Here is a 19,801-nt window from a genome sequence, read left to right as displayed (position 1 = left end):
CGGCACCGCCGGTACGAGTCTGCCCAGGGACAGCCCCGGGGCAGGGTCCGTAGAGGGACGCGCGCCCCAGCGGAGCTGAGCGCAGCGCTCACCGGGGCGGGCCAGGCCGGACCTGCGGCTCCTCCGCTCCCGACCCCAAAGCGCCTTTATGACACCTACGGGCAAAGCCTCCAGATTCACAACGCACTTTCTCAGTCCGACTGCCTCGATCCATCACCTGGTTCGCACAGTTCTTAGCCTTGCACAAACGGACCAGCGGGCATTTTCCTTGGAAAAATAATCCACCCCTTTCCCTTTACCTGCCGCGCTTTTCTGGAACCTGCCTTCTGTCACTGTGTGCTAAACTAACCCTTCGCTGTCCTCAGCACCTCGGCTGGCAGAGCCGAGCAGTTCCGTGCCCAGCCCGACACCTGTGTTTCCTCTGCAGGTAAAACCCTTATGCTCTCGGGGCCCCGCAGCGCCTGGTGGTCTGGAATTCAGAGACGGTGGGTTCAGCCCGCAGCCGAACGACGCCGCGATGTGCCCAGCACCTCCCGCCCTCCTGTACCTGGGAAACCGCCTCCTCCCCCTTCTAAGCGCGAGGCTGTCCTGCCTCCCCCCGGGCGAGCCGCACCCCCGCACCCGAGCGCGGCCCGCGCCGCCGGGAAGCCGCGCCCCTCGGCGGGCGGGAGCGGGGCCGGCCCCGAGCCGGGCGGGCCGCGGGAAGCGGAACCAGCAGTGACGGCGGCGCTGACCCGCCGAGCGTGCGCCGTGCGAACCCCGCCCTGCCCGCGCCGAGGGGGCGGTGCCGGCGGCGGAGCGGCCGCGGCTCCGGGGCCGAGCCCGTGTCCCGCTGCCGCTCGGAGGGAGGATGAGCCAGCGCCTCCCCGGGGAGCAGCGGGCGGCGCCGCCTGCGCAGGTACGGGACGGGACGGGACGGGACGAGACGGGACGGGGGAGGGCAGGGGAGGGCAGGGCAGGGCAGGGCAGGGCGAGCTGGGCTCCCCCGCGGCGCGGGAGCGAGCGGGGCTGAGGCGGCGGGAGGAGGAGGATGGGGATGGGGAGGAGGGGAGCGGCTAGCCCGCAGCCTTCGCCCGCGGAGCGGCTGTTGCGCCCTCGCCAGCGAGATGGCTCCGTCTCGCAGTCGGGGGCGGGAAGGGAGAGACGTGGTGGTTCCCGGCGGACCCCTCTCCTGGTCCGCCCGCCTCCCCCGAGGGCCCGGGCAAGGGAGGAGTGCCCCGCGTGTTTACACGGCGTAAGCACGGCGTGCCACCCCATCCCCGCGTTACCGCTGGCAGCTCTCGTGCGCGCACGGAGAGCGAGGGGCTCTGCGGCTGGGAAGGTCCACGGTCTCCTCCCACGTAACCGGCGTTGGAAGGATTATTCCGCTCGAGTTGCGCGCTTTATGCTGGGTTACGGGTTTGGCTAGTAGGGCCGCTCTTACACAAGGGGTGAGATAATGGGCTCTCTCCTTGGAGCCTCTCAGTTAAATGAAAGTGCAGACCAGCGAGTTTAAAACTGAATATTGACTGCATTCTTTCATATTGTTTTCCCTAATTGTCCAAAATCTTTCCCTTCCCTATCCAAAAACGTGGGAATGGCTGTGAAACAAGTGTGTATCAATTCTCACCTAAAATGAACGTCTGAGAGTGTGACAGTGGAAAATTATGTGCTGATAGTGAACTATGTTCAGTGTAGCATGGTAAATTTGCTGTGTCACACTTAAAATACTAAACTAAATAGGGCCTTACAACCAAATAAAATGTTTCTGGTGCTAAACTATGTTAGAATAGATGCTTAAATACTTTTGGCAATGTATCAGTAACGGTAATCGTTTGGGTGTTAGGACTTGCACCTCCTCTTTGAGGTTGTGGGACCTCTGAAGTTTATGATGCAGAGTTTTGAAAGAAATTGTCAGGTGTATTTTGCTTTCAGATGCTTTTCTTTCTGATGGACCTGTGAAGGGTTTATATTCTGTATCCCTTAGCAACAGATGCTTCTTTGCAGATACAGCTATTAGAATGAAGGATGTGTTGGTATGACAGATTTGAAAACAGATAGTCCTCAATGCTGTTTCTCTATTTAAGAAAATGTCAATAAGTTGTAATGTAAAATTAAAAAAAAAAGTGCATTATAGGACACGTACCTTTGTGAAGTATAACAAATAAGTCCCTAGAGAACTCACCAGCTGCCACTATCATTTTTTCTAAGATGTCTTTCACTGACTGCCTTAAATTTGATGTCTTGTCTCTTTCGTTGGCAAGCAGATGTAAACTTACTTCGAAGTTGTCAAAATGGGAAGGAGTTCTGCTATGGGAAAACTGCAGGTAGCTTGAAACACAATGACTCTGCATCTGTCTGCAACAACTGTGAAAATAAAACTTATACAGTGTCCAGAAAAATGGAGCTTGTCTCTTGCTTGCTTCTGTTTAATATTGGTATGTCAGTCCTAAAATAGTAAATATCATTCACATGGTGTATTGTAATATTTCTAGAAACATGTTTTGCTGATTGTATGATTCCCAAGGCTGTCTTTGCCCAAATTTTTAGTGTCCTCTCTCTGTAGTTTTCTATGCTACTATTCTCCCTGTGGTTGCAAGTTAAAGTAATCCTAGGAAAAATACCTTCTCTCTCCTAATATTGATTTGTAATAAGAACAAGCCTATCCAAATTCTTGACTGGGAAAGACACTTGAAGCTATTGGTCTTTGCTCTTTGTGACTGCATCGCTCTGAACAACTTTATTTTATGAATTTGCCTGCATTTTTCTCATGACTATGTTTGTACTTCTTCTTGTACTCTCTTCCACACCAAACGTTTGTTGCAAACTGATGTTTAAGTGCAAGTGAGAACCCACTGTGCACTGGTTATTCTATGAACACATTGGTCTAGCCGTGTAATATATGTTCTTTTGTTCGCTGAATATACAGTTTGGCTCTGCCCCCCTCCACTTTGCTTTGGGGTCTCCATATGTGTGTATCTTACCTTGGTATTTGAACAGCAGAGTTGCATTCCTTGAGTGAAAGCTCTAAAGCTGGGACAACTGTTCCAAGTTCACAACCATTGCCAACAGGCATTCTAGGAACATTTGGATATTTTTTTCCTGCCTTTATTTAAGTGACTTCATACATGTGGATAGGTGTAACTGTGCAAATCAAGTTTTCAGGGTAAAGTCTTATAATAATTTGGCAGTAGGGATATTTTTAACTTGGTCATAATAAAAAAGTAGAATAGGAGCCCTGCTGCTGAAGAGATTTGTGCCAGAAGCGGTAGTACCAGTTTAAGTTCACTTCCTAATTCTCAGACTAGTTTGTGTGTTCCTAAATTTCTTGACAACAGCAGTAACCCAGTGACTTCCAAAGGTTGTCGGCAGTGGCAGTAATCATGTGCATGGAACTGCTTACATACCCTCCTTGCTTATTTTCCCAAAACTAAGATTTCAGTGTAACGCCTGTGAGCTTCAAGAGCGAGTTCCCAATTCTGTCCTCCTTGTGTCAGCCGTTCCCTTATGTCATAACCTAAAAGTGCAGGTTCTGTGTTGGCTGAGTTCTAAAGCTATTCAGGTGTCAGGCCAGCTTTGTACCTGTGCTCATGAACGAGGAGGCTCTGTGACAGAGTAATTCACACTTGTTTGTGTGCTGAGCTTGGAATATTAGAAAGTTGACAATTACAAACTTTTATAGTTGTTAAACTTGAAACTTGATTTTGAATTTTGGTAGCCTTTATAAAATCATCTGAGAGAATAATATCTAGAGAAAACAATACTCATTTAAATTGATTCTAATATGAAAGAGAGTTATAAACAGATAAAAGTTTGCTGGGACATGTACTTTGCTTTAAAAAGATAGAAACTGAAAAATGTAAATTGTTGAGGTAGTGGTTATACTTAATGATCTGATAATATCTGTTATTAGGGGAGAAGAGAGTTGACAAAGTAATTTCTAGGCTTCATGCATAATAGAAAGGATTCTAGACAAAGGTGTTAAAATGGTTGCAAATCTGTTTACATCTGGAGTATCCTTATCAGTTTGTATTATGTAGTAAGTAGTCTTGAATATATACTCCTGGAAATGAATGTAAAGAAGAGAATTCATAACTTCATAGTGGGTACCAGCAGTTATTTTTGATGACTTGCCGAGAGTCTAGTCAGCTGTTTTCTCCTTCAACTTTTTAGGCATTCAGCCGTTTTGTTTGTTAGGCATTTTCCTTAGGCTTTCTAGTTACAGGAGTAGACTATGCTTACTTTGGGAGGGTAAGGAGGAATAGTAAAGAAAAAAGTGAATTAAGTTCAGTCCTGAAGCACAGACCCTTTGATAAAAATAACCTTTGCTGTTACTTTTTCTTATGTTTGGCATATTTTGATAAATTTCTCTAAAAAGTTCAGAAAAGAGAAAATACTGAAATGTGCATTTTGCATGTTCATACTGCAATAAAGTATAATGAAGAAACATTTCCTAATTGTAATAGCAAAAATGGCATTTCACTTCAGTACTTTGTTTAAATTCCAAAAAGAGCTACTGAGGTGACTTAATACTTTGACATCCTGCCAGTTAAAATTCAACTACTGTTTCCTGAAAGAGAAGTTTGTGTTTGAGTTCCTTCTACTCTTATCTCCAAATTAGTGTTCTCTGCCAGATTTGTTGGATTTTGATGTTATCTGCAGTTTTTTTGCTGTTAATTTGTCTCATGCATGTGTTGGGAAAAAAAAATCAGTTCTCCCTACGTTTCCAAGACATTCATTTTCTCAGTTTGAAAATTTCCAAATAGGTATCTGTAGGAAAGGAACCTGAAGTTTTCTTTAATTGTTATTTGACTTTTTGCTGCTTGTCTTGCAGAAAACTTTTATTCTCATGTAAAAAACTACACGAATATGTAAACACTTTAAATTATTATCAGTCTTATAGACTTTTCTTCTGTTTTGTGCTGAGACGTGAATATTCTTCTAACTTATTTAGTAAAGCTTTTAAGACAGTTGAGGAGACCTAACAATCTGTGTACTGAGTACATATGTTGTTACCCCTGTTACAAAATTGTCAATGTTTATTCCTCTTTAACAAATTTTAAAAAATGTTTTGGTTCTTTGGATGAGTAGAGGATGGATTATTTTTAACGAATTTTATCTATGAAATAGATAAAATAGTCAGTGAACTGACCTAATCTCCGTGGTTATATAACACTTTTAAGATAACTGACCTTCTTGTTTACTCTGTTAGCTAGAAGCCTTTTAGTAAACTATTGGTGATTTTTTTTCATGTTGTTGTAATATTAAAAATCTTACATGAACACGATTTCTTTTTTTCTTGTAAAATACCCACCTTGAGTCTTGCTTTCAACTTGATACCACTGTTGAACAGTAAATTTCCCCCTGGACTCTCCTACCAGAAACTTGCCTACCATTTGTAGACCCTGACAAAGTACATGTAATTTTAGAAGCTGCCCTTGCCAACCACTCAAGTAGGTTTTACAGCTGGAGAGAAGAATATTCAAGTGAGGGGAACTTGCTGTGCATTCAGAACTGCTAGCACACTTGATTTACTAAATACTTTGCTTTTGGTGGTGTTATGCATCTAGGGCTTCGCTGCCTTTTGATTTTTTTTAATCTCCTTTGGATAGAATATTGTGTATATTGAAAAGCAGAAACAATCTATTAACAATCTGTTTATTAACATCAGAGGTTCACAGGTCTCTCTGAAGAGATTTATATGTTTATATATTTATTTAATCTTTAAAAATGACCAGAATGGCAACCAGTGATGGTTGGATGTGCTGTTTTTACAAAAATGAGGTGGCATCTGTGTAGGCCAGCCAAGAAGGTTAGCCATGAACCAGATCCAGGTGATGATCACTTCAGTCCTTCCTCACCTTGCTGTCTTAACACTGTTGCTTGAGAGGATCCAGAGCAAGAAAAAGAGCAACCCTGCTGTCAGGGTTCCTGGCCTGGAGGTTTAAATAGGTTGTCAGTTTATCACTGTTACTGTGATGTCCCACCCTTAAGGGGAAGGAAGCACCCAAGATTCAGGGATGCTCATTGTCAAAAGGAATGGCAAGTCAGAGGGTCTGCAACCAATCAAAAAGTTTTATTACTAAATTACACATTTGGCATAAAAGTTGATATGTTAGTCCCTGACCTACTATATTAGCACATGGCATTGGGTTTTGGATGAAGGGGTAGGCTGAAAGGGAAGAGAGGAAGGAAAAGATGAATTAAAGAAAGAAAGAAAGGAGAGAAAAAAAGATCACTAGTCCTGGTTCCAATGTTGGTCCAGCTGATGGGATATTCAGGGTCCTGGGGGCTCCCCTTGGGCTTGGTGAGGGTGCCTTTCTATACATAGGTTTCCCTGCCCTGAAGATAGATTTCTTGCTTTCTGTGCAAATTAGCTGTCATGTGCAGTCTGTTCTTTCAGACTTGTCTGGAAATGGGTCAGAGGGCTTTGGGGGTCTTGATTAGTCTCGATCCCCGCCTACAGTTCATGCCCACACCTTGGCCTCATTCCTGTCCTTGCACAGTTGTGCTTATCTCCAGGAACTAGAACAAGGATGTGCAACTGGTCATGCTTATCTCGTATTGGCCTTTTTAGCCACCAACGCGCTTGCAACAAACGTGGGTAGAGCCCTTCCCAAATCTTCGATCATGAAGCCCAGCCATGAATGAGAACAAGGATGTTTGTCCCGGAAAAGTGCTGCCCCACCTCTGCATGGCCCCCTTCTCCAGCCACATCTTGTTCTTTCTCACAGGATATTAGTACCAACAATCCTTGTCTGTTGTTACTAGCTGTCCTTGGTTGGCTCCACAGCCATCCTTCTATCAGTGTTTGAGACATACACATTAGCCCCTTATCTTCTGGGATTCTACCCTTACATATACCAAGAAAAATGCCCAGCTGTTTTTGGTGACCAAAATCTTGTCACTTCTAACACTGGAAAATCGTTAGTAGGGAAAGTAAGGACCATGAACCACCAGGGGTCCCCACAAGATTTCACAAGCAGTGGTCCTGTTCTTGTGATGTGTTTTGGAGAGGTCTATGAGATTTGTTCCTTGATCTCAGAGGCTTTAATGAGTCTGTAAAGAAGTTTGAGTGCAGTGCAAGGACCTTAAAAATCTGTGGCAGCTGCTGTTACTGAGAAGATGCTTAGAGTTATACTGGGGATAGTGGTGCCTTTTCAGGTTCTAATTTGACAATCCTGAATTATATTGAACTTCAATGAAATTATCTGAAAGATACTCAACTCAGGTGTGACCCTGAATTTATGAATCTGTACACATAGCTAGGAACTGCATTACTCTGAAAAGTTAAAGAAAATGAGTACGAGTAACAAGATTTCTAGTCATTCTGGTGGTGTGTGAAAAGCTCTGCTCCATTTTTTTGTATAACTCTCAGATGACTGCAACCTCAGTCCAAGTTAAAAAGAAGCAACAACCTCTGTAAACTGTAAGGAGACACTGTTGCAGTGTCATTTCATCAAACAGAAAATGAGCATTGTGACCTAAGACTCAACAGACAAAAGTTACATTGTCTACAATAGAAAGTGCAGTCATAGTTCCTGCCCTTCTAAAGAGGAGTATGGGTTGTACCTTTCACTTGTCTTAGTGAATTGTGGTGTTATTCCCATCTGACACCAGAGATTTTTTTTGCCAAGGAAACTCTCCATCTTTTCCTATCTGGACCAAATATTTGCAGCTATAGGTACTGACCCATTAGTTTGGAAGCTAATACTACATCTTACATGTATTTTAGGTTTGCTCCAAAGTGGCAGCAATGGACACAGCTGTTTACCATCGACTAAGGATCAGTATTTACCTGTGAAGCTTTTGAGTTGTATTTGCTTTATAATATTTGCTTTTATATTTAATTCAAGTTCATGCTGAGGGATTATGTTCTTAACTTTTTTTTTTCCCTCTTCTTTTTAAGCTGTTAATTAAAAACCCCTTAAAGACTTTGCCACTCATGGAGCTGTTTGTTACTGTACCTGTGTGGGAGACTACTCTTCAACTCCGATAGCAGAGGTTTTTTTCTAATGTATCAATAAATGAGGTTAGTTTAGTAAGTTTAAACTGGAGTTTTCAGCTCATCCAGCCAGTTCGGGTTGAATGCCATTAAAAAGTATTCACATTAGTAATTTGGTGGATGTGAAAGGAGCAATCCTGTCCATCAGGTAGGCTGATATCTTTGTACCAGTGGGTATAATTCTTCAGCTGTCACAACTATGGGTAGCCATAACCTTACTGGCTAAGACATTTTAGAGAGTGGAGATGCAGTGGTTTTGAATAATTTATACAAACTAAAGTCAATGCCTTTAACACTTGGCATCATATGACTAGAAGCATGAGTTTGGTATTCAGCCTGTAATTAGGCTCTCAGGTTTTAGTTGGGTTTTGTTGGTTGGTTTTCGTTTGTTTTGGTTTTTTTTTTTTTTTTCCCAAGGAGATAAAAAGTGCTATAAAAATGAGTATTTATTATAGATTCTGCTTTTGTGAAGATCAGGTATATAGTGGTGATATTCGTATTGGTATGTATCATAAAAGTGAAAAAACTTTTCAGGCTGTTGTTATGCTAAGTGTTTTTAACTAAGAGTGGCAAGATTCAGTAGAATGTAGATGTGAATACTGTTTTTTTGTTGCAGTTATAAAGCTAAGACTTGCTTTACATGTATTACCATTTCATGTAGTTTCATCTATGTGTTTCTGTTCATATTTGAGTATCAGCATTTGAGTGTTAGTTTTATTTTTGAAGTAGCTGTGAAGGAAACTAGAGCAAGTTTTACCTATGTATATTTTTGCAAACTGACTTATCTTCTATTTCAACAGAACGTTGGAACCTACTACCATAGACTCAAACAGATTTTTTTTGATTTTAAACTCAAATAGCTTCAATTAACTAGAAGTGCTCCTTTGTGACTTTATTTTTCTAAAGATACCCTAAAAATTTGCCAAGATCCTTTCTCACTAAAGATCTCTCCTGAGATTAGTTACAGATTCACCAAAACGTTTGGGTTAGAAGGGACCTTAAAGACCATCTGGTTCCAACCCTCCTGCCATGGGCAGGGACACCTTGCGCTAGACCAGGTTGCTCAGAGCTCCATCCAACCTGGCCTTGAACACTTCCAGGGATGGGACATCCACAACTTCTCTGGGCAATCTGTTCCAGTGCCTTACCATGCTCACAGTAAGGAAAAGAAAAAAAATTAGTTTCCAGTGGGTTTTTTTGAGTGCTGCAGAGAAAGATCTGAGTGTGTGTTTCTCTAAAGGTTAGCATATACATTCCCTACATTTTAACAGTTTGGATTCTTGAGTATCCTTAAGAATTTTTGTGGTCTAAGCTAACTTGAGAAAGTTTAGGAAATCTGCTTTTTTGCTCATCTTCCCTTCTGTATTTGATTTGAAATGTTGAGATTTTTCTGAGCCTTTTTATGAAGAAATAATCTGCTAGTGATCTAAAAATTACAGTGGGAAATTCCTGACAATTCATGCACCCTTTTCCAAGCCTGGAGTTTGAAAGATGAGTGATGTTCTCATCTTGCTTAAATATCTTCATGTCACAGACAAAATAAATAAATGGAGGCGAGATATGCTGAGTCTGCAATGAAAATGGAAATGTAGTTTCCATGCTGGTGAGACTAAGATGAAGAGTGGTCACAACACGGCCTTTGTTTTAGAATGATTGTAAAATTCTTGTAATTTCAGGGTTGAAGATTTCTTTCTAAAGGGCAGGTTTATTTAAAAAAAAAAGATGATACTGCAGTATTTTAAGTTAATGTAATATGGGATGTTTGGAATTAAGAGATCAAAGCTCTTCTTGACTGCTTCTATCTTTTGGGCAGGTGTTCTGGCATATATCCCCATACGTGGGATATATGTTAAAATGTTAATCTAAGTATGGGTGTGGGAAATGTTTCTGTCATATTGTTTATCTGTTTCTAAAGTATACAGTAGTTGGATACTTACAAATAAGATGATGTATATAGAATTTCTGACCATTTTATAACACTTTTGAACGTTCTTAACAGTTAAAACACTTTAAATTCTCTATTATTTTCAAAATTTTTCAGCAAATTACTCCTTCGTTCCTATCATCCATTTCCTTGACTGTATAACACATTCGTATGTGTAAAGATTGTGTTAAAAATTTTAATTTCATCTCCTTTTGCTTTATGGGTGCGTAGCATTTCTCACTAGGTGCTGTCCTGGAGCAGGGTTTGCAGGAAGGTTAGAAGTTAGTTAGGGGACAGATGACTGCCTTTTAGCTCCTAGTACTGAGCAGAAAAATTGAATATTACACTGATTTTTGGATTAATCAGTATTCTTCTCAGTTTGGGAAAGAGCTCTTCTGTTAAGAAGATGAATCATTGTGGGTTGTTACTGATTTGTGGGTTTTTTGTGTTGGTGGTGTTTGTTGGGTTCTGTATTGTTATTGTTGGGGGTTATTTAGTTGTTTTTAACTTTAAACTATTTAAAGCAAATTTGGAATCTGGAAGAGTACTTTTAAGTTTTCACTCCACCCCCTTTCTGGGGGAATAACAAGCTTAAGATGCCTTTTTTCCCTGCCACCCCTTTATATATGACATATAGAAAAGTGTTTTTATGGGACAACAGAGCACATCCTGGAGATTTACCAATTGCTTGGATCACCTGACAACAAATGTCCTGTAAATTAGACTTCTTACTGGCCTACTCTGCCTTTTCCAGAGACATGTCTCTACACTGGAAGTGGTTCCCTCAGCTGACTCACTTCTCTGCTTGACCTTTTAATTGTAGGGCTTGAAAGATAAGCAGGATGTCTGACGTTGGAGAGCTGAAAAGTGCCTGTGGTACTAGATCGTGCAGGAAACTGCAGTAGCCTTACATGCTTTTTCTACTGTTAATGTAGCTGTTTCTCCACAGCTCTCCTTTACCAATTTAGTTCTTGCCTGCACTGTATTTAATTAGATTTCTCACGATTTCCTATACCTGTATACGGATTACTTTCTTCACTCTCTCTAGTCACAACAGGTAAGAAATCCTGCTTTAGTTCTCTATTCTTCAGTTTGGTTTGCATTTTTTGGTGGTGGTTTTTGATTTGGGGTTTTTTGTTTGGTTGAGGTTTTTTTGTTGTTATTTAATTTTTTTTGTGCCAGTGGCTTCTCTGTTAATATGCTTTTGTAGAATCATTTTGATGGGTTAAGACATCCTGGAAGTACCTTAGTAATAGAAGTGGGTTAGATGAGTTAGTACTTTTTTGGCTTTACAATCTTTTCATAGAAGACTTGGATATGTGACTTGAGTCAAATTCCTTTCCTGTTCCAAGAGCTTCCTGGATATTGCTTGTATTTTCTTTTTTTATTATTCTTACGCTGCATTGCTTCAATATTTATGGGTTTCTTTCAAAGATAATCTGAAGCATTTTTGAGTCTGCTTTCTGGGATATTTGGACTAGACTCTGAATCAAAACTGTGGTGCTTTGTAGAAATAAGTTAAAGGTAATATCTTGAATGTTCTCAATAATCCTTTGTAATTCCTCTTGGATTTTTACAGTAGTCTAGACTGAAAAAAGGTTTATTGCTTAAATATTTACTGTAAGTAGAATTCGTTGGGAACCTGATGTAGAATTTTTTTGTTTGCTTTTTCAGAAGATTGAGTTTGACTAGCATTCAACCAGTACGTTTTTACCCCGTTGGCAATTTCTTTTGAGTAACTTCCATTTTTCCCTGTTTAGTGTCTGTCTGGGTAGGGCATGGAATCTGTGGAATGAATCTGATATTACAAAATGGCAAATTGGCTGGTTATTTCTCCCTTCACAACTCCATAAGCATTTGGGCAAGCTCTCCTGTATGAATGCACTCTTCCGGTATCCACAAATGATAAACTGCACCAGAGTGGGTCAGGCATGATACTGGTTCTCTTCTGGCTGTTGTAACCATAGAAATAATTTTCCTGGCTCTTTGTTTTCTTTATTATTGATGCTCCCAGCAGTCTGTTTCCAAGGAGGATTCTGCTTTCTGTGAGTAGTGCTAGCAGTGTTTTAGGTCACGTGAACACATGCTTATAAGTTGTCTTGAGCATTTAACATAGCTCAAGATAGTGCATCATTAACCTTTTATCCTGTTTTTTAATTAATTGCAGATAGTGGTGGACAAATTAGTGACCATTATGCTCTTTAAAAGTAAAATTTTAGTCCTCTGCGAAGCTTATTGACCAGTTAACATTCTCTGGTCTGTCAGCAGCAGTACTTCTACAGCAGGATACATGTAGTGTTTCAAAATAAGAAAAGGTCTGTACTATCCTGCCTGTCATACAACTGGAGGCATGTATGTGCCAGAGGAGTTGGCACGCGGAGTCACGTTTATGGAGAGGTGATAGAGGGGTGCTTTGTGATGTGCTTCGTCTGGCTCTCTCTGTTGGTTTTGTTTATCAGTTACTGACCAATTGATGAAACTTTCCCTTCCATTGTAGCCCAGTCTGAAAGCATTTTCTCAATTATTGGAAGATTTAATATGTGTAATCCACTGTTCTAACATTTATCTAGGGAGACATTTATCCAAGAGGAGAGTTATTTCTCTTATTCTGAATGGGAGATTTGTAGTAAAATTAACTGAAGCTATGGAGTTTAATGTAGATAAAATCATCCTTTATTTTAAAATATACATTTGCAATGTCCTGTCTTTATACTGCAGTAAATATTTCTGCTGAGAATATTACAGGAAAATGTCTTTATTAGATGAAAAAACTGGATGTGGCTTCCAAACTTGGTACAGTAATTAAAAGACTTAGCAGATTTTAGCCATGCCCTCAGTATGGAGCAAACACAACACCACATGGATAATAAGAGAATCCGCTACTTGTGCTCCCTTAATTTGCAGCAGTTGACACTATAGAGTCGTTTCCATCGAGCTCCAGTAATTGCTTTTGGTAATTGTGTTTCACCTGTGGTTTACACAAGAGATACTGTCACTTTGGTACACTCACAGTAATAATCTTCAGAAGTTCTTGGAGCAGTTTGAATTTTGAATTTGGGGCTTGACACAAAAGTAGTAGTATTTTTTGGGTCTACATTTGCTACCTCTTTGTTGTTTTGATAAATTTACAAACAACTTTTTGTGAATTCTAACTGAATGGTGATCTTTCTCCTCCATGTTAACTGATTTCTGCTTTGTAGTAAAGATTGTTAAATAAGTCAGGGGAAAAAAACCTTAATAAAAAAAATCATGTCTACAGTAGGACACAAAAGACACAAAGAACACAAAAGACGAAACCTTACGTTGTGTTACAGGGTTTTTTTGTGTCTTGTACTTTTTATCTTCTAGTACTACTTCTATGGACAAGGCAGGAGAGTGTTCTGTCTCCTTGTAACTTCATCAGAATGTAGGAAAGGTCATATGAATATAGAATAAAGATTTCACTTCAGCAGGAGGCCAGTTGGCAGATGGGAGTCTATAATATGATTTTGGTGCACAAAGCAGGTGGAGAAAAGCAACAAATGATGCATTGAGTGGAAACACTTCTAGAAAGTCCCAGTTTCTGATTTCATCTGCGCTGTGTGGCTTCCATTTGTGATAACACCCCAATGGAACTGGTGAAGTGATATTAACAGACTTTCTGTGAGCACAATAAATGAAATAGACTGTTTGTGTTCTGACTTTTTGGGAGGCATGTTCTTTGTAGGTGCCATTTTTTTGGGAATGCCAAAAATTACTCTGTGTGAAAAGTTAGTATCTTTTGAACAGATTAAAGTGTTGGCTTCTGATTAAATTACAAATTGTGATCTGTTTTATTTTGGGTAAAAAAAATGGAGATGAATGGAAGAAATTTAATTGAAGAGAGAGTATGTTTTAAATTGTAAATATCTTTTAAAAGAAATAAGAATGAGTAAAGTCAAACAGATCTGTCTTGCCCAATAGCAGATCTCTAGGGAAGAGCAGAAGAAGAGAATAAGCATATGCACATCTGCAGAATGCTCTCCAAGTCTCCAGCATTTCCACCAGAGGTGTTGTTCTTAATAGCTTTTGATATTGGGGAGTTTTTTTGTTGTGGTTCTGTGAGTTTGTCTGGCTGCTTTATGAACCGTTGCATTCTTCTGCAAAGTGGCAAAGAATTCTACCACTTTGCTACATACTGTATGAAGGATTAGCCCTTTTTTATCTGCTTGTCACCTCACTTTTTTCATTAAGACATGTAGGGCTACTGACAAACAACTGACCTCTTCATTTTCTTCACGCCACTTGTGATTCTGCTGACATCTGTTGTCATCTTCTACATTATGCCTTTTCCAGACTGAAGGGTCCTGATCCATTTTGTTGTCTTTTTAGAAGGAAAACTCTTTTGTTCTTTGTCGTCATTGTGCTCTTCTGTAACCTGTTCCAACTCTCCTATATAATCCTTTTGGACTTTTGGAACTATATAAAGTGTTTAATGTGTGGACAAGCTGTGGATTTATATAAGGCTTTAATGAAGCTCTCTGTCTTAACTGATAATTCTTGAATCAGATTAATTGGGGACTGCTAGTGCATACTACGCTCTTTCTTGAGACTTCATTAGTACATTGGCCTGAGAAAACATCATCCAGTTAAAAATCACTGAAGATTTTTGTAAAATGTTCTATATACAAAATGTTCTATATTACTGCTACCTTTTTGTAACTTGTAGTATTGTGAGCTTAACAATTTTTTCCCCAAAGCTTGAAATACTAATTTTATTTGATATAAACTTCTTAGTATTTTTTGAATATTCAAATAGAAAATAACTTTTTTTCTCTCTATATATAGGTTATAAAGCAGCTAAATGGAGTCTGAGCAGCTGTTTCATAGAGGCTACTATCGAAACAGTTACAATAGTATAACTAGTGCAAGCAGTGATGAGGAGCTTTTAGATGGAGCAGGAGTAATTATGGATTTTCAGACCTCTGAAGATGACAATCTCCTCGATGGTGATGCGTCGATTGGTAAGTTTATTTCCACTTAAAAATTTTCCTAGGTTGTATTTTTATTGGTTGGTTGGTTTTGTTTGTGTTTGTTGATGGTTGTTTGGAGGGGTTCTTTTGTTTTGTTTTTAAATAACCAAACCTGATCGTTTTCTGTTTCGCTAATCTGTGCTCCAGACAGATGCTTTAAACCTCAAAGTGGCTGAACATTTTTCCGTGTGCTTGCCTAACAATTACATTGTATGAGATGACTTCTGAGATGAGGCAGATATTAACGTTCTTCTAACAAATGACAAACTTCCTGTCAAATAGAAGGATGGCTTTTTTGCAGCTACCTGGTCTTGCTACACTGCAGCAGGATTTTGGAAGTCTCATTGTCTTCAATATTTCCACGATGCAGAAATTAGCAGCCTATTTTAATTGTTACTTGTGGAGATAAATCTGTTTCTACTTCATTCAACTTCAATTCTGTAAAACAGAGGCAAAAGCCATTTAAGTAGAGGTGTTGTAAAAAGCAACAGGAAACACTATATGAGCTCAGTTTTTGACTAGGTAAAAAGTTGCGAAGAAAACTTTCTACTGTGAACACTGTGAAAGCACTGAAATAATACAAAGAAAGAACTGGGAAGCTCTTCCTCTCTTTTTTTAATTTAAGAAAGCAGCTCATGGAGTGAGAGCATTAACATTCTTTTAGCAATAGTCAGAGAGGTGAACTGAGAGAGGGGAAAAAAGTAACGTCTGTGAGACTCTTGGTTAAATGTATACTCTGGTCACTTCCTTGTATTTGTTTAAAATCAAACTCAGTCTCTTGAGTTTTCTTTTTTTAGAAAAAAGAAAAAAACCCCTTTTCCTCTCCCATTAACATTCAGTTGTCTTCCTTCCCTGCAGTGTGTCTTCCTTCATATGTTTTCCCTTTGCCACACTTAGCAGTTGGATGTTGGCATTGTACTGGATAGTTGTGCCGTATCACTATAAGCATCCTTACCATCTGCATTCCTTCTGTCTAATTAGATACGTCTTGAATGTGCAGTTATTTAACTTGTATACCAGTACAGGTATTACGAGCCAGGACACCTTCAATCTAAATAAAAATTCCTTCTGGGACATTGTGTGGAGAACACCAGCTCTTAAATGTTAGGAAATTATTAGGTGAACAACTGACTTCTGTATATAATTCTTTGTTCTGAGTATCTGGCAATTTTAATAAAGCAAGTGCCTTGCTTGTCTAACATAATATTTACAACCTGTACTAAAAGTCTGAAGCTACTCTGGTTATTGTTTATAAAAATCATTTCCATCGCTTCAAGCATAAAGGAGAAATAAGTTTGCTCTGAAACAGTTTCAGAGCCAGTGTTCTGCCCTTTACTTGTTGTGAAATCAGATCCATAAATTGAGTCCAAAGAGATGAGGTGGTTGTTTTGTTTGCATTGTCAAAATCAATGCTAATTCCTGCACATGCCAGCAGCTCCTGGCTGTTGTAGCGCTGAAGTATTAGAATATGCATTGGTACCTAAATATGAATGTAATTTCTTTCCTGGAATTTAATTTTTTGGTTATGACGTAGCAGCTTACCCCAATTCTGGACTCTTAGTAAGAGGCAGCAATAGTAATAAGCCCTAGTATTTTATTTAAGTGAATGGTGATTTATGTGTCTCTATACATGGAAAATGTTTTATTGTACAGTAAATCATAGTAGATATCTTAGTAGTAGACCAGAATCTGGTGTTAACTTTCTTTTTAAGGTGGTGATAAGAACATACTTCCAGAAACATTTCAAATAATCTTGCATGCAGGAAGTGAACATCTTTGTCTGTCATTCCTTAGGTGTCCAAATGTGTCAGGTGATTTTTCTTTTGTGTTTTTAATTCAGCAAATCTCATTGACAAGACCAAACTAGGGCTTCCTTGCATATAGCCTTTTTGTAATCCTCTGTTACTCACTTAGCATCAACTGGTTGGTTGGTTGGTTGGTTTAATCATTATTATTATTTAAATACTCTTATCCTTTAGCCCTATTTTTGTTTGTTAAGTCAAGTACACATGAATTCATAATACAGAATCTGTCCCACCTCCTGAGGAAGGGCAGGACCATCCTGGTAACTGGAAGATCACATGCTTCTTGACATTGCAGACCCTCCAGAACATGATGTGAATGCAGAGACTTTGGGTTTATCTTTGTGCTTTAGCAAGTGCACCCTGCCAAAATCAGGAGCCCTGTTTAAGAATATAGTTTGTGTTCTAAGTCTCTGGGACTGGAAGAATTTATAAGCCTGGTATCTTAGCAACATGAACATAATGGCAATAACGTATCTGTACTTCAAATGATTGTGGAAATAATGTAGTTAAATATAAAGCTGCATAGCTGCAGAATATAAACTTGTCATACAAATGAGCACAGGCATGAATTTATCCAATCTGGATAAGTTGCCACGGAAGATATAGTGTGCATCATAATTTTACAGTTTATGTAATAAAATATAGAATCGCAGATTTTTTTAAAAAATCAAGACCATGCAGTGAGAAGAAAATGAAGGATTAAGAAATAGTCTGTCTTTATTTCTCTTCTTTTTTTTCAGCTAATGAAAATGGAACCAGAAACTGCACATATATTATGTAGATAAAAGGCTAAAATGGAATGTCTAAAGTAATTGTAGTCGTTCCCCTTTGTTGAGAGGGCAGTAAGTTAAGAGAAGAAGTCTGCTTATTTCAGTAGGCTTGCTAAGTCCCTTGGCTCTCAGGACAGCAATTCTGAAAGCCTGCACAGTACTGCTATTCACATTTCCACTCATACTTAAGTGCTTGACTGAGGCTTACAAAGCTATTGAGGTTGTTATACGGTGGTGAATATGCTTTCTGTTGAAAGCATGTGGAAATTGGATGATGCTAGGAAAGAATACTAACTTCATATACTCCTTGTCTTATGTGGGAAATTCATTGATACTATATGGGACTGAACAAATGAACATTAACTGAAACCAGTCTTTAGAAAGTTTTATCACCTAGACCTCTATTTTTCTTTACTATTTAGTTGATAGTGAGTTGTCTTTTTAGTGTCATGTCTTATTTGAAAGGTTTTGAGGAGTTCCATGTTGGGGATTCACCGTTATCTTAAAACCAGTGCTGAACAATAACCTGGTTTCTCTTAACATCATCTCTAAGCATGTATGTGACTGTCCTTTACTGTCTTATCTGAGAAAAATACATAAATTGTGACAATGTAGTGTTATATACCAAATACATATATATGTATAGCAATTATGTAAGTAGTATGCTCTGTGCCTGTTATGTTCTCCAGTAGCTGCATAAATGTCAGACTTTTAGTGGCAGTATTATGGAGAACAAGTAGGTATTGTGAAATTGTGAATTCTTTGAGCAGTATGTTTTAACCTGCTAAAGAATTAAATTGCTATGCATGTGGAGGCTCGGATGGCTTGTACCAAAGCCCTGCTTAGAAAGGATGCTGCTGCCTGTCAGCTTTGAACAAAACTTGCTTTTGTTGCTTATCAAAACTAATCTCTTTGTAATACTGAAGTTAGTGTCTTCCCTTGTTAAACTACTGTCTAATGAGAAGTATGGTGACATTATACTGAAAAGGAAGTATCTGCCTCTTTGTAGGGAGGACAATACATGTACAGGCAATATATGTAATTTATGGAGGTCATTTTTATCATAACTTATCTGTTTTATTTTTAGACTGTTGGCCCTGCTTCTTGCTAGGTCAGTTTAAACGTATTATACTTACTGTTGCAAAGCTATCAGTTCTTTAATAGTTAAATCATATAAGCTGATATTTACTGGTTTAAATTTTACAGGAGGAGAGCTATACTATTTAACTTTTTAAAAAAATGTTACACTAGGATAGCTCATTGCTTTCCATCAATTTAACAGAAGGAAAAAAAATTCTTTCTAAACAGAAATGAAAACTCCAGAATTGAAATATATTATCAGATTAATATTTTAACTGTGGAATGTGATGAGAAGATGAAAGTTCTTTTTCTTTCAGCATTGTTTTGCCTTGCCTGTCTAAAGTTTGAGAGTGTCACAATTCTTGGCAACTGGCTGGGTTTGAAGGGTATAACAAGTGTCTTCAAAAGTTCAAACTCTTTCCTATTATGGCGCAGTGAGGTGAAACTGAGACGTCTTCATAATTTTGCTCAGAAATGAGTGGTGTTTCTTTGATAGGAGAGGACTGCATCAGTTTTCACTATTTTTTATTTAAGTGTAGGGCAAGCTCAGGAGGTGAATTTTTGTACTGTTAGACTGCAATTTTTTCACGGCACTTACTGAAATCAGATGATTGAACCTTATTTGCAGTAAAAATGGTTTGCAAACAAATGATCTCACTGGTGTTTACATTTCAAGGTACTTTGATCTGTGTGTGGGAATGTGAGTCCTGAATGAGCTTGCATTCTTTTCAATAGCTATAGAGATTCCTGCTTCATTTGAATGAGCTTAATTGCTTATATTGTGAGTTCAGCGTGGAGACAGTTTACAATTTGGCATATGGTGTTAACATAAAATTGGCAATACTTAACCTTAGTATGACAACCTGTAAACTGGTAATTCAAAAGCTGCTGCTACAGCCGTTACTATCTCCTTGCAGTGATAGCAGTGCCGCTGAAAAAAAAGAATATGCCAACAGGTCATAGTGTAAAACACTACAGCTCTCCCGAACTGTCCTCAACCATGAGCTGGAGTCCTTTGCCTAAAGAGAGAGACCCAATCAATCAATTTTTGGTGCCTTAAATGCCGACATTAAAACTATGATAGAGTAAACTAATATTATGCATTATTTGAGGAACAGAATGCGATTTTCAGCAAGAACAGGTGGTTCTATATAATCAAGAAGTTCGTACCACATGAGAGGTTAATTTTTCAAGCAAGGCCTTGTTATCTTTTCCATCAACACGTTCATGGAGTTGCACATGTATGC

General features: G+C 39.2%; 2 protein-coding genes across 4 annotated transcripts in view; one reads left to right on the top strand and one right to left on the bottom strand.

Annotated features, from left to right (window-relative positions):
• Positions 1-654, bottom strand: part of NEK1 (NIMA related kinase 1) — a 46,950-nt gene extending 46,296 nt beyond the window's left edge. Inside the window, exon 1 of one of the 2 annotated variants that reach the window (XM_039380446.1) lies at positions 548-654. The gene's annotated coding sequence lies outside the window, so the exon portion shown is untranslated. The remainder of the gene's footprint in view (positions 1-547) is intronic. The other variant, XM_039380445.1, reaches the window with a different exon arrangement.
• A 138-nt stretch (positions 655-792) lies between these two features.
• CLCN3 (chloride voltage-gated channel 3) overlaps positions 793-19,801 on the top strand; it is a 72,634-nt gene continuing 53,625 nt past the window's right edge. For both annotated transcript variants that reach the window (XM_027725652.2, XM_027725650.2), the window contains exons 1-2: positions 793-898; positions 14,715-14,890. In XM_027725652.2, coding sequence (XP_027581453.1) covers positions 14,731-14,890 — 160 coding nt within the window. In that variant the 5' untranslated portion in view covers positions 793-898; positions 14,715-14,730. The remainder of the gene's footprint in view (positions 899-14,714; positions 14,891-19,801) is intronic.

Source organism: Pipra filicauda, unplaced genomic scaffold (genome assembly GCF_003945595.2).
Source record: "Pipra filicauda isolate LSUMZ 115617 unplaced genomic scaffold, ASM394559v2 scaffold196_size3971931_pilon, whole genome shotgun sequence".
Lineage (NCBI taxonomy): Eukaryota > Metazoa > Chordata > Aves > Passeriformes > Pipridae > Pipra > Pipra filicauda.
This window is presented reverse-complemented; position numbering and strand designations above follow the sequence as displayed.